At 38.8% G+C, this 17134-nt stretch overlaps 1 protein-coding gene across 13 annotated transcripts in view; it reads right to left on the reverse strand.

Moving 5' to 3' along the window:
- Nucleotides 1–17134, reverse strand: part of CDC42BPA (CDC42 binding protein kinase alpha) — a 302007-nt gene that overhangs the window by 107295 nt on the left and 177578 nt on the right. For all 13 annotated transcript variants that reach the window (XM_053605565.1, XM_053605564.1, XM_053605558.1 and 10 more), the window contains exon 12: nucleotides 3755–3888. In XM_053605565.1, coding sequence (XP_053461540.1) covers nucleotides 3755–3888 — 134 coding nt within the window. The remainder of the gene's footprint in view (nucleotides 1–3754; nucleotides 3889–17134) is intronic.

The raw sequence follows: 17134 nt of genomic DNA on the forward strand, positions 1-17134 counted from the left end.
CGCCCTCGGGTAGAGTGCCGTGGCGTCACACGGCTCACAGCAACCTCCAACTCTTGGGCTTACGCGACTCTCCTGCCTCAGCCTCCCGAGCAGCTGCGACTACAGGCGCGCGCCAAAACGCCCGGCTATTTTTCTGTTGCAGTTTGGCCGGGGCTGGGTCTGAACCCGCCACCCTCGGCATATGGGGCCGGCGCCCTACTCACTGAGCCAATTTTAAAAAGACAAATGACACCTCTATGAAATTTTATGGAAGAACATTTTAGAAAAACTTTAAATATACAGAGACACACCGTGTTTGTGGATAAAAAGACTATGTGGCTACAGAGAAACTATTTTTATGTTTTGCACAGTTAGATCCTTACAAACAAATTGCACTGACACTTAGGCTAAATGGAAGTATTGGAAAGTAATTTATGACTAATTTGGACAGTAAAAAAACAAAGAGATTTATCCTCTCTCACATTTTACATTTCAAGGTAGGGCTGAAGAGAGTTTAAGAGCCTAGACCAAAGGGATTTCTGTCCAAGCAGGAGACTGAGCATATCTTTCTACTGGAATGATTCATTTAAACTTCAAAGGGTTAGAGAAAGAACTCAAGATCCTTCTTTTTAGATGTCCAAGGAGACTCAGATAAAGGGGAAAAGCAGAAGCATTTGCCTCTATACATATAAACGCTTGGGTAACTTTTTTGAGGGGGGTCCTTGTTTACAATACAAACTGCATATGGGTACGGTTTTATCTACCCAGCTCTCAGTGATTCACCCTGGAGCTAAGAACTGGTGCACAGAGAAGCTATGTCTTTATTACTTGCTGTATATAAATAATAAAAATAATTTGAAATCTATGTTCAGAATAAGAAAACGGACAGTAAGAACTTAAAAGACTCAATATTATAAAGATGTCAATTACCCCAATATTAATCCATAAAGTCAAAGTAATTTCAACCAAAATTCCATCACAGTTTTCAAGGAAGAGATACAGACCCATGCATATATGGAAAGTTGAGACATAACAGAGGTGACACTGCCCATCACCGGGGAAAGCAGGGCTTATTTAGTAAATGAACAACTAGTAAGCCTCGTGGAAAAAAAGTGGAATTGGATCCTTATCTCACATGATACACAAACGTGAATTTCTGGTGGATTAAATACATAAATATAAAAATCAAACTTTAACACTTCAAGATAAACATTTAGGAGTATTTTTTGTTATTGCAGAGTTCTTATATAAGCTAGCAAATGCACTAACCATAAAAATACAAAGTTGATTACATTTAGCCTAAGAACTTTTGTTCATCAACATGCCACAAAGTATTAATACAAGAAAAGCTATTGAGAGTTAGGTGTAACATACATTACTGACAAAAGATCAGAACATCCAAAATTTTTCAAGAATTCTTACAAATCAATAAGAAAAAGGCAAACAACATAACAGAACAATGTAGAAGGCTATTAAGTGGTATTTCAAAGAAAAAGAAATATATATGGTTAATACATATATGTAGAGATACTTGACCTCATTAGTAATTAGGGAAGTGCAAATTAAGACCACAATAAAACATCCCTTTAGAGCTAAAAATCTCAATTTAGACTAGATTGGCCAAAACTAATGAATCAGGTAACATGAAATATTGTTGAATAAATTGGTACACTTTATATTGGGAAAATATTTGGCATTGTCATAAAAAAATTGGAATATTTGCTAACCCAATTTAAAAATGGGAAAAAGACCTGAACGGACTTTTCTGTAATTCATTCTATAAATGCTCAGTAGGTATATGAAAAGGTGCTCAACATCACTGATCATCAGTGAAATGAAAATCAAAAACCGCAATGAGATGTCACCTCGTACGTATTAGAATGGCTATTATAAAAAAAGAGAGAAAAGAGACTCCCTTTCTACTGCCTATGTGATATTAAACAAATCATGGTTCTTTACTGGTATGATGTGTTTGTTTACAGCACTATCCTCTTCTAAAAATTTATGAAAAAGATTTTTAATATTAAAATTTATTGAAAATTAGCAAAATATCCATTCATTATAAATCTAGATATCAAATTTTCATCCTTACTATGTTAACCAAATAGGGCTCAGTAATCCTACCAATGAAAACAAAATAGTAAACACTAATATGCTATAATACTAATAAAACAGGGTGGCGTCTGTGGCTCAAGGAGTAGGACGCCGGTCCCATATGCTGGAGGTGGCGGGTTCAAACCCAGCCCCGGCCAAAAACCACAAAAAAAAAAAAAAAAAAAAAAAAAAAAACATAAAACAAATAGAACATGTTTTAAATGACAAATATCATTCAATTGGCCATGATTTAAATGGATCTTTATAAAACAATACTTACGACTGCCTTAAGCAGGAAGCAAAAAATGTACTAATCTAATTCAATCTAATCTTTAATAGCTTTCTCTGTTGATCCTTTTGATTAGATTCATTAGCTAAAGGTTGTTTTATTTTTAATTACCTCTATTTTTACCTGGCAACAAGACTCATAAATCTTCCATAGAAGGACTTTCTCTATTATCAGTGTGTTATATATTGTATCATTAAATATAATATATACTATGCCATAAGTACTGATTTCTTGTTTGTGTTGGCTGTTATTAGTCCCAACAGTTCTTTTTGTTTGTTTGCTAACGAAAGCTACAGTATTTAACAGCATGTGGTTCAAGTAAAACATTTTCTTTTTCTTTTCTTTTAGAGACAGAATTTCACTTTGTCGCCCTTGGTAGAATGCCATGGCGTCACAGCTCACAGCAATCTCCAGCTCTTGGGCTTAGGCGATTCTCCTGCCTTAGCGTCCCAGTAGCTGGGACTACAGGCGCCCGCCACAACGCCCGGCTATTTTTTGTTGCAGTTTGGCCGGGGCTGGGTTTGAACCTACCATCCTTGGTATATGGGGCCAGCGCCCACAAGTAAAGTATTTTCTAGCACTTGAATATTATGTACCCTATTGGGCTGTAGTAGAGAGTCTTAGCTATAACTAAATTTTTCTGATGAAGTTTTACACAAAGTTCTTATGAAAATAATTTCACCTTGTTTAATCCATGCTGCTTTGAAAGATAGCTATATTTTTTAAAATAATTACACATTAAAGAAATTTTATATTATAATCTTGAGAATATTCACATCAAGTTATAATGAAAACATGTCTGTATCTTAATTTCTTTTTTTTTTTGTATTTTAATTTCTATAGAAGCTAAACTGTTCTTTTACTTCTCACTGTTTTCAATAATATTCATCTTTAATCAAGTCCTTTGATTATTAACTTTCCAAAAGAACAAAGAACATAAAAATTAAAAATTTTAAAGTGCTGGGCGGCGCCTGTGGCTCAGTCAGTAGGGTGCTGGCCCCATACCAAGGGTGGCGGGTTCAAACCCGGCCCCAGCCAAACTGCAACCAAAAAATAGCCGGGCGTTGTGGTGGGCGCCTGTAGTCCCAGCTACTCGGGAGGCTGAGGCAAGAGAATAGCTTAAGCCCAGGAGTTGGAGGTTGCTGTGAGCTGTGTGAGGCCACGGCACTCTACCGAGGGCCATAGAGTGAGACTCTGTCTCTAAAAAAAAAAAAAAAAAAAATTTTAAAGTGCTAAATCAAATTACATATACCAAAATAATTCTTAAATTTTTAAACTAACTTTTTAAACGTAAAATATACTATATATTAATTCATTATGAATGCTTTCAAGTATTCTAATTATGCAAGATTTTAAGAATGCAGAAAAAACTAAATCTAATCATATTTTTACCTTATTTAGATCTTCCCTTTCTTGTTGTAACATTTTGATTTGTTTTTCATAAGCCTTGATTTGTCTAAAAGCATCATCTAGTTCTCGCCTCACAGAGTTAGCTTCTTCAAGTTGCTGCTCCAAATGACTTGAATCTAAAAACAAAAGATGATATTTCTATTAATATTTGTTTAAAAAAGCAAATGACTGAACCCAAGGTTTAAAACGACTACAATTTTTTTCAAAGAAATGTTCTGAGTTTGATATTAGGTCTGGTGATATCACATAACCAGCACAACTCATGACAAATTAAATGAGTATGAGTTCACTGTAAAGAAAGTAAATGGCATATACCAGTACGAAGATGTACAAAATTTATGTACAGAAATGTCTTCCATATCCATTAGGACAAAAAGATCATGCTTCCAAAAACAGCAAACAAGTTCTATTCATTAAATTAGTTTAGTTTCCAAATAAAATAAGACATCTTTATCTCTATTATTGGTACCCATCCTTGTGCTGATGTTAGTCAAATAATTTTAAGACAGTTTTGCCTCTAATAGGGGGGGATTCCAGGTCACTCAGCCTGGTTTATTTACCCCTGTTTATTTGAAGAATAAACTCTGATTTCTAAAAGTAAGTATCTGAAAACCTCTTATCTAAATCAGCTCTTCCATTTTAATATGAAGAAACTCAGAAGTTTAATAATTTGCCTATGATCACACTACTAAATGAGTACCAGAGCTAAGGCCTAGAGAGCAGGAAATCTTACATTAACCTTGTGCACTTACAAAGTAATGTATTAAATAATGTTTAACATTATCAGATCAGAAGGGTTATTATGAAACAAAACAACATTATGTTTAACCAAAATGTAATACATTGATAGGAACTATTCCTGGTATCAAAAGTAAACTAGCAGCTGGACACAGTAGCTCATGCCTGTAATCCCAGTGCTTTGAAGAGGCCAAGGCAGGAGGATCACTTGAGTCCATGAGTTCAAGACCTGCCTGGGCAATATAGTGAAACCCAGTCTCTACAGAAAGTTAAAAAAAGTTTTCCAGCCCTGGTAGGCCTGTAGTCCTCACTACTTGGGAGGCTAAAGCAGGATAATTGCTTGAGCCCAGGAGTTCCAGGCTACAGTGAGCTATGACCAGGTCGCTGCGCTTCATCCTAGATGCCAGAGTAAGATCCTGTCTCAAAAAATAGAAAGAAAAAAAAAAAAAAAAGAAAGAAAGAAAGAAAAGAAGAGAAATGAAATCAAAATAAAATAAAATTAGTGAACTAAAGTCAATGAAAATACAGAAATCTAAACATACTCATTGCTAATTCTGTTCTAGATATTTTCTATTCTTTATACTATTTTCCTGTGTTATCCCCAAACAAGAGGCATCAGCACCTTCTAGGAACTTAGATACATGTACACAGAATCTCAGGCCCCACACCTCAGACCTAATGAATCAAAGTCTATACAAGATTCTCAAGTGATTCATCTCTACATTGAAAGAAGTACACAAAGGATTTCACATTGTTTAAATGAAGTAGTGTTGATGAAACGTTACTCCAACTCAGAAGAGCATTTCATCTGTGTAAACAATTCCTGTAGTCTAAAAATCACTGTAAATGTATTAGTGTATCAAGTACTAAATGGTTCTAGGTTCCATAATCAAAATAATTTAACAGTGCCATAAATTTATAAGTTTATTTCAAACACAGCTCTTTTGAAACTCTAATTATATTTATATTGTTAGATTCTAACATTTGAAGATTAAATGAAGATTAAATGTTAAATATTATAATTAACTGGTTTTTATATTATCTTAATACTATCATTTAATCAATGTCTTACATGAGGAAAACAAAAGATCACTGGATATTTAATCTTACAGATCACATTTTCTTATATTCAGAAAATTATATTTTATCATTTTCTCTAATTGCAATATTTCACATGGGAACTTTCTTATACTATAATTTTTCAAACATGTTTAAATTATATTTTTCTGTTTAAAAGTTTTTAACATATTTCGAATTTCAATAATTTACCTCTAGATAATAATTTACTTTTGTTATTTCTAATAATTAGGAGTCCACATTTAGCATGTAAAGCAACTGGCTCCTGTCATTTCCTTGTTCATTTTAATCCAATTTTATAGTTAAAGAAAATCAATCTGAAGTAGTAAAATGGTACACTTATTACTCCCTCTAAGCACACTTTCTTTTAACTTTTAAAGGGTCTTTCCCCAACATGTTCAATTTTTGTTAAGTTACTGACTTTTCAATTTTTTTTAGAAACAAAAATGTTCGATATTTCGTAAAGTTTCTGCATCGTGGAAAGTTTATAACAAAGTATGTCACATGGGGTAACTTCACCAGATTTTATGGATATTTTATTGTTTTATTTCAATACAGGTCCACTCCAGCCATTTCACTTTGGCTGCTTTACACTGAAATTGTTAAATAGAGAAATACATGTCAGATTTTCATGTTTTACAACTTTAGACATTTTTAAAATGCTTAAACAGTTCAAAATAATTTTTAAAAACCATCTGTAATTATTAGAAATACAAAAAGAAATTTACTAGATTACAGCCTGATTAAAACAGCACTCAGCCGGGCACGGTGGCTCATGCCTGTAATCCCAGCACTGTGGGAGGCTAAGAGGGAGAATCACTCGAGCTCAGGAGTTCGAGACGCGCCTGAGTGACAGTGAGACCCCCACTCATGAAAAAAAATGGAAAAACCCAGCAGGGCGCAGCATCGAGCGCCTGTAATCCCAGCGGCTTCCAGAGGCTGAGGCAGCAGGGTGCCCACAGCCCGAGTCTGAGGTTGCGGTGAGCTACCACGCCCACTGCACACTGCTCAGGGGCATAGGGTGGGACCCTGTCTCAACAACAAAAACAAAACAGAAAACAAAAAACAGCACTCAAAGTGGAACACTAGTGAACTGGAAAATGGGCTCAGAATGGAGTCAGAGGAACCAAAGCATCTCCCTGATCCACAAAAGAATAGTTTCATAAGCTTTCCATTATGTTCTTATTCCTAAGATAATTTGTAATTCTGAGATATGGAGAGATTTTACTTCTAATCATAATGGGAGGAAATAGGCTTCCTCATTATTGTTGAGCAAGACGTTTGAGGCTGGAGAGACAGAGACAGTATGTGGAGGCACAGTTCTCCCAACACTAAGGCAATAAAAGAATGAAGATTTTGAAAGTATATTATATATCATAATAAAAATTTCATTTAGACAACAAAAAATCCCATTAGTTTTCTTATATAAAAATACTAAATGACACAAAAGGTTTTACTTTTGTCCACAGATAAACCAACACACACGGCTCGGCGCCCATAGCACCGAGCTACGAGTGGTCACAGCACCAGCCACATACACTGAGGGTGGCAGGTCCAAACCCGGCCTGGGCCAGCTAAACAACAATGACAACTGCAACAAAAAATAGCAGGGGATGTTATAGCAGGTGCCTGTAGTCCCAGCTACTTGGGGGGCTGAGGCAAGAGAATCGCTTAAGCCCAAGAGTCTGAGGTTGCTGTGAGTTGTGATGCCACAGCACTCTACTAAGGGTGACATAGTGAGACTGTCTGAACAAAAAAACCCAACACACACGTCTTTTATACCGTACTGGCATTGAGGTTGGTACTAGAAATAGAGCAGAAAAACTATTTTTATCCTCTAGGAGCTCAGAGTATGGTGAAGAAAGCAGATATTAAGAAATTATAAATAGAAATTATAAATAATTATAAATTTGCTACATTTTTCTAGATTTAAAATACTAGAAAACACTATAATAGTGAAATACAAGATATAAAGTCATTAATGGTGGGTATTTGTGTACACAGAGATCTTGCTCAAGAAGTATCTAGGATAGGAAGATCACTTGAGGTCAGGAGTTTGAGACTAGCCTGGGCAACATAGCGATACCCCTTCCTATAAAATTTTTTTTAAATTAAATGGGTGCGGTGGTTCATGATTTGGTAGGCTGAGGTAAAAGGAAGGAGTTTGAGGTTGCAGCAAGCTATGATCATGCTATGATCAAGCTATGTTCATGCTACAGCTATGAACTGTAGCCTGGGCAACAAAGTAAAACTCTTGTGTCTTAAAAACAAGAAAATGTAGAGGAACATTAAAGATATTTTGTACATTTTTTTTCTTAAGACCTACAGTCCACTTATCAGGCAGTTGTTAGGGAAGCCTTCAATTTGTAGGGAAAAAATAACCCACAGTATTTATTAAACACAATACAACAAGGTATACAAACAGGTAGGTAGACAGATGAATGAAAGGAAGGTGGGAGGAAAGGAAAGTAAAAGAAAAGGAATAAAAGAAAACATGTGAAGGGCGGAGGAGACAAGATGGCTGACTGAAGCCAGCTTTCCACAGAGGCTCCCGTTCAGAAGGAGAGTTAAAGGACAAAAACTCAGCAAGTAACCTGGTGGATTTGAGCTGCACTGAGAGAGAAGGTTGTAGAACGCACGTCAACCCCGCTGAGGCGAGCTGCGACCACAAGGATACAAACAAAAGGTACAAAATCCATCACCAAGCGGACGGCAGTCCCCTCCCCCACGAGAATGGCTCAGAGTGACCCACAAACAACCGGGCAGAGTTCAAAGGTCCTCCCACTACACTCCACGGGAGAGACCCTCTAAAAACTGGACCTATCTCCCCTACTGGGGTGCCACGACGTCCTCCTGCCAGGCATAAAACTGTATAAACTGTACATGGTCTCCACCTGGAATTCTGAGCTCCCAGCGCTCTCCTTCGCTCACACTGGGGTCTGGAGGCCAGTCCCGGTTGTCGGTAGGCAGAGAGGGGACTGCACCAGAGTGGTAGTTCCCTGAGGCACAGTGCGACAGCCGTCTTTTGGTGACAATACAGCCAGGCATAAACCTGTGTAAAGCTGTGTGTGTTCTCTGCCCGCAACCCCAGGCTTCCAGCGCTCCCCGTGCTCCCCTCTGCTCTCACTCCAAGGTCTGGAGGCCTGTCCCCCAGGGGTCCAGACTCTTGGGCGATTGCTCAAGGGGTGTAGACAGTGCTGGGCTGCAGCCTCTCAGTGCAGACTCTGGGTACGGAGCGGAAAGAGGACGATTGGCAGGAGGGGAGCTACACCGGAGCAACGGTTGCCTGAGCCATAAGGCAGCAGCCCTCTTTTGCTAGCAATACGGCTCACTACAGAATATTCTGAAGCCACACCCCCTGTCTCCCTGGGCAACCAGAGACTTTGAGTTTGCCTGAGGCAACATAAACTTGCAAACCAGGGAAACTCCCAGGGCGGGGCTGACCCAGAGGTCCGCTTTACTAAACCTAAGACGCACCTGGCCCTCAGGGGATCGTCAGCCTATAGACAATACAAGAGTAAAGACAAGCTGATTTGGAACTCAATTCAGCTTCTCTTCTTCAGGGGAACCGCAGAGTTGTTCTGTTCTGTTCCATCAGTAACATTAATCAGGGGTGAGACTGGACTTGAGTGAAAACCCCTCAACCTTCATCTAGCGCCCGAGGTTGTCAGGCCTCACCTCCTCCTGCTGGACAGACGCAAAGCGCAGCAGCCTGGCAGACTTCCTTGTGATTCAGGCAGGTACAAACTCCTGGAGTACCGATTCACTACAGGCAACTGGGTCAGCCAACTGCGGGGCTATCAGTGACTGGGTGTGAAGTGGTGCAAGGTGGGAAAGGAGGCAGCAACCTTCCCAGACTGATTTATAGGCTGGGTGGCTTCTGACTCCATGCAGCACTGGAGCAAGCCACACCAGAGTAGTCACCAGACCCCTGTGATCCAGTTCCCTGAGACCTCTTAAACTCTCTCACCCGAGACAGGTGCAGACTGAGACAATTGATTTGGACATTTTTGAACTGAACCAATCACCTGAGGACAAATCATGTGGTGCCCTAGGTGCACGGTGGTAGGAAGGTTTGATTTTTCTTTTCCAATTGTTTGCCGGTGGGGGGCGGGTGACTTAATTGCTGATATTTCTCCACAGCTGACACTTCAATCCAAAGTATCTGTTTCACTAGGGTGGAACAGAAACCAGCTGAAAACAAGGCAGAACCATTTAGACCCACCACACCAGACAGGGCCCCAGTTTCTCAGGCCACAACACTGTACGGGCCCTCGACAAAGCCCCAGGGGAAAACATCAGAGGGAGTAAAACAACCATGGGGCGGAATCAGCGGAAAAACTCTGGTAACATGAATAACCAGAACAGATCAACCCCCACAAGGAAAGATACGGAAGATGCAACTGAAGATCCCATTCATAAACAACTGGCTGAGATGTCAGAAATCGAATTCAGAATTTGGATTCCAGACAAGATTAACAAAGTGGAATTAGGAATTCGAGGAGAAATTCAAAAGTTGTCTCAAGAATTTAATGAATTTAAAGACAAAACCACCAAAGACTTAGACATACTGAAGCAAGAATTTGCAGCCCTCAAAGATATGAAAAATACAGTAGAATCCCTCAGTAACAGAATGGAGCAAGCAGAAGAAAGGATTTCTGACATCGAAGATAAAGCCTTTGAACGCTCCCAAACTCTCAGAGGAAGAGAAATGGAGAGCAAAAACGGATCACTCACTAAGAGAGCTCTGGGATAATTCGAAGAAGGTGAATATCTGAATCATAGGAGTTCCAGAAACAGATGAAGTGGCCTCGCTGGGCACAGAGGCCCTTCTGCATGAAATTATGAAAGAGAATTTTCAAGACATGCCTAGAGATTCTGAAATTCAGATAGCGGACAGCTTCAGAACCGCAGCACGACTCAACCCCAATAAGACATCCCCAAGGCATATCATAATTAACTTCACTAAAGTTAGTATGAAGGAGAAAATCCTCAAAGCTGCCAGGAGAAAGAAAACCATTACCTTTAAAGGCAAGAATATTAGAATGACTGCAGATCTCTCTGCTGAAACTTTTCAAGCCAGAAGAGGGTGGTCACTGACTTTTAATCTCCTAAAGCAAAATAACTTTCAACCCTGGATCTTGTACCCAGCTAAACTGAGTTTCATTTATGATGGAGAAATTAAATACTTTAATGACATTCATATGTTGAAGTTTCCGAGTGAGTTTACTTTTGTGGTATAGGATTGGGTTGGTCATTATGGAGGATAGGTCTGAGAATATCCTGAAGAGCTGGTTTGGTTATGGCAAATTTCTTCAATATACATAAATCTATAAATGTAATCCAGCACATAAACAAATTAAAAAACAAAGACCATATGATTCTCTCAATCGATGCAGAAAAAGCTTTTGATAATATCCAGCATCCCTTCATGATCAGAACACTTAAGAAAATCGGTATAGAAGGGACATTTCTTAAACTGATAGAGACCATCTATAGCAAACCCACAGCCAATATCATATTGAATGGAGTTAAATTGGAATCATTTCCACTCAGATCAGGAACCAGACAAGGCTGCCCATTGTCTCCATTGCTTTTTAACATTGTAATGGAAGTTTTAGCCACTGCGATTAGGGAAGAAAAGGCGATCAAGGGTATCCAGATAGGGTCAGAAGAGATCAAACTTTCACTCTTCGCGGATGATATGACAGTATATCTGGAAAATACTAGGGACTCTACTACAAAACTCTTAGAAGTGATCAAGGAATACAGCCGTGTCTCAGGTTACAAAATCAACATTCATAAATCGGTAGCCTTTATATATACCAACAACAGTCAAGTTGAAAAAACAGTTAAGGACTCTATCCCATTCACAGTAGTGCCAAAGAAGATGAAATATTTGGGAATTTATCTAACAAAGGACGTGAAAGATCTCTATAAAGAGAACTATGAAACTCTTAAGAAAAGAAATAGCTGAAAATATTAACAAATGGAAAAACATACCATGCTCATGGCTGGGAAGAATCAACATAGTTAAAATGTCTATACTACCCAAAGCAATATATAATTGCAATGCAATCCCTACTAAAGCTCCACTGTCATACTTTAAAGATCTGGAAAAAACAATACTTCGTTTTATATGGAATCAGAAAAAACCTCGAATAGCCAAGACATTACTCAGAAATAAAAACAAAACAGGAGGAATTATGCTACCAGACCTCAGACTATACTACAAATCAATAGTGATCAAAACAGCATGGTATTGGCACAAAAACAGAGAGGTAGATGTCTGGAATAAAATAGAGAATCAAGAGATGAATCCAGCAACTTACCGTTATTTAATCTTTGACAAGCCAATTAAAAACATTCAGTGGGGAAAAGATTCCCTATTTAACAAATGGTGCTGGGTGAACTGGCTGGCAACCTGTAAAAGACTGAAAGTGGACCCACACCTTTCACCATTAACTAAGATAGACTCTCACTGGATCAAAAATTTAAACTTAAGACATGAAACTATAAAAATACTAGAGGAGAGTGCAGGGAAAACCCTTGAAGAAATCGGGCTGGGTGAGTATTTTATGAGGAGGACCCCCTGGCCAATTGAAGCAGTTTCAAAAATACACTACTGGGACTTAATCAAACTAAAAAGCTTCTGCACAGCCAAGAACACAGTAAGTAAAGCAAGCAGACAGCCCTCAGAATGGGAGAAGATATTTGCAGGTTATGTCTCCGACCAAGGTTTAATAACCAGAATCCACAGAGACTCAAACGCATTAGCAAGAATAGAACAAGGGAACCCATTGCAGGCTGGGCAAGGGATTTGAAGAGAAACTTCTCTGAAGAAGACAGGCGTGCAGCCTTCAGACATAGAAAAAATGCTCATCATCTTTAATCATCAGAGAAATGCAAATCAAAACTACTTTGAGATATCATCTAACTCCAGTGAGACTAGCCTATATCACAAAATCCCAAGACCAGAGATGTTGGCGCGGATGTGGAGAAAAGGGAACACTTTTGCACTGCTGGTGGGAATGCAAATTAATACATTCCTTTTGGAAAGAGATATGGAGAACACTTAGAGATCTAAAAATAGATCTGCCATTCAATCCTGTAATTCCTCTGCTGGGCATATACCCAGAAGACCAAAAATCACGTCATAACAAAGATATTTGTACCAGAATGTTTATTGCAGCCCAATTCATAATTGCTAAGTCATGGAAGAAGCCCAGGTGCCCATCAATCCACGAATGGATTAATAAATTGTGGTATATGTACACCATGGAATATTACGCAGCCTTAAAGAAAGATGGAGACTTTACCTCTTTCATGTTTACGTGGATGGAGCTGGAACATATTCTTCTTAGTAAAGTATCTCAAGAATGGAAGAGAAAGGGCGGCGCCTGTGGCTCAGTCGGTAAGGCGCCGGCTCCATATACCCAGGGTGACGGGTTCAAACCCGGCCCCGGCCAAACTGCAACCAAAAAATAGCTGGGCGTTGTGGTGGGCGCCTGTAGTCCCAGCTACTCGGGAGGCTGAGGCAAGAGAGTCGCTTAAGCCCAGGAGTTGGAGGTTGCTGTGAGCTGTGTGAGGCCACGGCACTCTACCGAGGGCCATAAAATGAGACTCTGTCTCTACAAAAAAAAAAAAGAATGGAAGAGAAAGTACCCAATGTACTCAGCCCTACTGTGAGACTAATTTAGAGTTTTCACATGAAAGCTATAACCCAGTTACAACCTAACAATAGGGGGAAGGGGGAAAGGGAGGGGAGGGAGGGGGCCGGGGGGGTAGAGGGAAGGGGATTGGTGGGATCACACCAGCGGTGCATCTTACAAGGGTATATGTGAAACTTGGTAAATGGTCTGTGAAGCTAGTGAATGATGCCCCATGATCATATCAATGTACACAGCTATGATTTAATAAAAAAAAAAAAGTAACAGAAAGAAAACATGTGAAGGAATTGCAGGATGATTATGGAACTAAGGTAGCAGCAACAAGACACAAAGCTGGAGAGGCAAACATATGCTTGTTAATAAAAGGCCTTGTTAGCAGAATTGAGAAATTTATATTTTATCCTATAGGCAATGGGGATCCACTGGGTCCTCTACCTTAGAAGTCTCTGGATTTAATTGTTACTCCATATATCCTAGAATTAGAGCTAAAAAAGATGACAAACAATATATGCCAACAGATATAGAGGAAAAAAGCCTGCTCTTTCGGGCCAAAGTACCAGGAAAGGGGAAGACTCTTAGAAAGAGAAACAGGAAACTCTTAGAAAGCAGCTAAGATGCCGGCCACATACACCAGAGCTGGCGGGTTGGAACCAAGCCCGGGCCCATCAAACAACAATGACAACTACAACCCAAAAATAGCCGGGCGTTGTGGCAGGCGCCTGTAGTCTCAGCTTCTTGGGAGGCTGAGGCAAGAGAATTGCTTGAGCCCAGGAGCTGGAGGTTGCTGTGAGCTGTGATGCCACAGAAATCTAACCAGGGCGATGGCTTGAGGCTCTGTCTCAAAAAAAAAAAAGAAAGAAAAAATAACCATTTTACTTAAATTAAACATCACAGAAAAAACTAGGACCCCATACCAATAAAGGATGAGGGGAAAGCTAGATTTCCAAGCTCATGATGCTATAACAAGGTACCGAAACATACTAGCAAGAGTAGTGTCAGAGAAAGATGGGATGTTCATCCCTACTGGCTGGTAACAAGACTCTCCCCACATAGCATCAGTGGAGAGCACATGGTAAACATGGGAGTTCTATCCTCAAACCGGTGCTCTTCCCTCTTCCCTCTGGGGTGGTTTCAAAAGAAAATAAGAACTTTCACCATCATCAGTGGTAATAAGATCATCACTATCAAAGTGTCCCCAGAAGCAATACAGGGGGCTGGAAGTCCCAACACCACTCAGCAGTAATGAGGAGTCCTTCTTTGGATATCAAGGATTACCAAGTGCGAAAATTATACTTCTACTATAAGATGGCAATAACATGGCTACAAATTTTTCCACTGCTGAAATGGTGTCAGGAAAAGCCAGCTACAATAATTTAAATAAGATACAGATTCTTGAATAGAAAATTACTCATTTTAACAAGGACCAGGAAAAATCTCAACTCGAAGGATAAAAGACAATAGATACAAAACACTCAGATAATAGAGATATTAGAATTATCTGACAAAACATTAAAGCAGCCATTAAAAAATGCTTCAATGAACAATTCTGAATAAAGTAACGAACAGAAGGCCTAAACAAAAATACAGTCTCAGCAAAGAAGAGATAAGATATAACGAATAAAAGTTTTATAAATGAATAATGCCATAATCAAAATAAAAAGCTCAGTAGATGAGCTCAACAGCATAAAGGAGGGGTCGGGAAAAAAAATGGTGAACTGGAAGACATTATAGTAGAAATTAAACAAAAATAAGAAAAGAAAAAAACAGGATGAAAAAATAAATAAGCATGGCCACAAGGAATTGTGGGATGATAAAAAAGGATCTAATATTCAAGTTACTTCAATTCCAGAAAGAAAAGAAAAGATAGGTAAGTCTGAAAAAATACTCAAAGAAATAATGCCTGAAAATATCGCAGGCCAGGGATGGTGGCTCACGCCTGTAATCCTAGCATGCTGAGAGGCCGAGGAGGGTGGATTGGCCTGAGCTCACAGGTTCAAGACCAGCCTGAGCCAGAGCAAGACCCTGTCTCTAAAAGTAGCCAGACGTTATGGTGGGCACCTGTAGTTGCAGCTACTCAGGAGGCTAAGGCAAGATAATTGTTTGAGCCTAAGACTATGAGGTTGCTGTAAGCTAACATTCCACAGCACTCTACTAAGGGTGACAAAGTGAGACTCTGTCTCAAAAATAAATAAATAAAATCCCAAATGTGACAAGAGACATAAACCTACAGATTTAAAAAGATGAACAAATCCACAACATAATAAACATACAGAAATCCTTAGCAATATACATCATTATAATTAAGCATCAAAAAAGTTAACAACAACAAAAAAACAACTCTTAAAAACGTCAGAGAAACACACAACCTTAAAAATAAGGTGAAAAACTCCAAGAGAATATGGAGAACTTTCCAAGCCTTGCAAGAAATACAGAAATTCAGATAGTAGACAGTTTAAGAAACCCATTAAGACTCAATCCAAATAAAGCATCTCCTAGACACACTGTGATTAAGTTTGCCAAAGTTATGATGAAGGAGAAAATTCTGTAAGCAGTCAGACATAAGAAAACCATCACCTACAAAGGGAGAAATAACAGAATGACTTTAGATCTCTCAGATGAAATGTTCTAAGCCAGAAGAGGATGGTCTTTGATCTTTAATCTCCTAAAACAAAACAACTTTCAGCCTAGGATCCTGTACCAGCTAAAATGAGTTTCATTTGTGATGGAAAAATCAAATACTTTAATGACGTACACATGTTGAAGAAATTTGCAATAACTAAACCAGCTCTCCAGGATATTCTCAGACCTATCCTCCACAATGACCAGCACAATGCTCTACCACCAAAGTAAGCTCACTCAGAAATTTTCGAACAAAACCCAACTTCCACAGTGGTGAAAGGATTAAAAATGTCCACTGGTTCAAGCCCTGCCTTCAAAATGAAATTTTTGTTTTTTTCAGTATTGTTTAGCAAAAAGAATAAAATCCAAATTTTTTCAACCACCCAAAAAAAAAAAATGTCCACTGGACATTTGAAAAACATGACACCAGGCTTATCAATTCTCTCAATTAATGTAAATGGTTTAAAATTTCCTCTAAAGAGGCATAGGTTGGCTCACTAGATAAAACTCAGACCAAGTATCTTCTGCATACAAGAATCTCATCTTACCCTTAAAACAGCGGTTCTCAACCTGTGGGTTGCAACCCCTTTGTGGGTCGAACGACCCTTTCACAGGGGTCACCTAAATACATCCTGCATATCAGATATTTACATTATGATTCATAACAGTAGCAAAATTACAGTTATGAAGTAGCAATGAAAATAATTTTATGATTGGGGGGTCACCACAACATGAGGAACTATATTAAAGGGTCACTGCATTAGGAAGGTTGAGAACCACTGCCTAAAAGGATAAAAATAGACTAAAGGTGAAGGGATGGACATCTATAATGCAGAAAATGGAAACCAGAAAAAAGGAGAGGTTGCGATTTTATTTACAGATACAATTGGCTTTAAATCAACAAAAATAAAGATAAGAATAGTCACTCCATATTTGTCAAGGGAAACACCCAACATGAAGAGATTTTAATAATTAACATTTATGCACCCAATGCTCCTCAAGTTACAAAGCAAACCCTAATGGAGATGAACCACTTGGTATCTTCCTGCACTATAGCTGGAGATTTTTAACACTGCTTTGACAGTTTTGGAAAGATCGTCCAAGACGAAACTAAACAAAGAAATATTAAACTTAAACCTGACCCTAGAACAGAGGTCCTCAAACTGCAGCCTGCGGGCCACATCTGGCGGTGTGATTGTATTTGTTCCCGTTTTGTTTTTTTACTTCAAAATAAGATATGTGCAGTGAGCATAGGAAT

This window comes from Nycticebus coucang, chromosome 10, assembly GCF_027406575.1.
Source record: "Nycticebus coucang isolate mNycCou1 chromosome 10, mNycCou1.pri, whole genome shotgun sequence".
Lineage (NCBI taxonomy): Eukaryota > Metazoa > Chordata > Mammalia > Primates > Lorisidae > Nycticebus > Nycticebus coucang.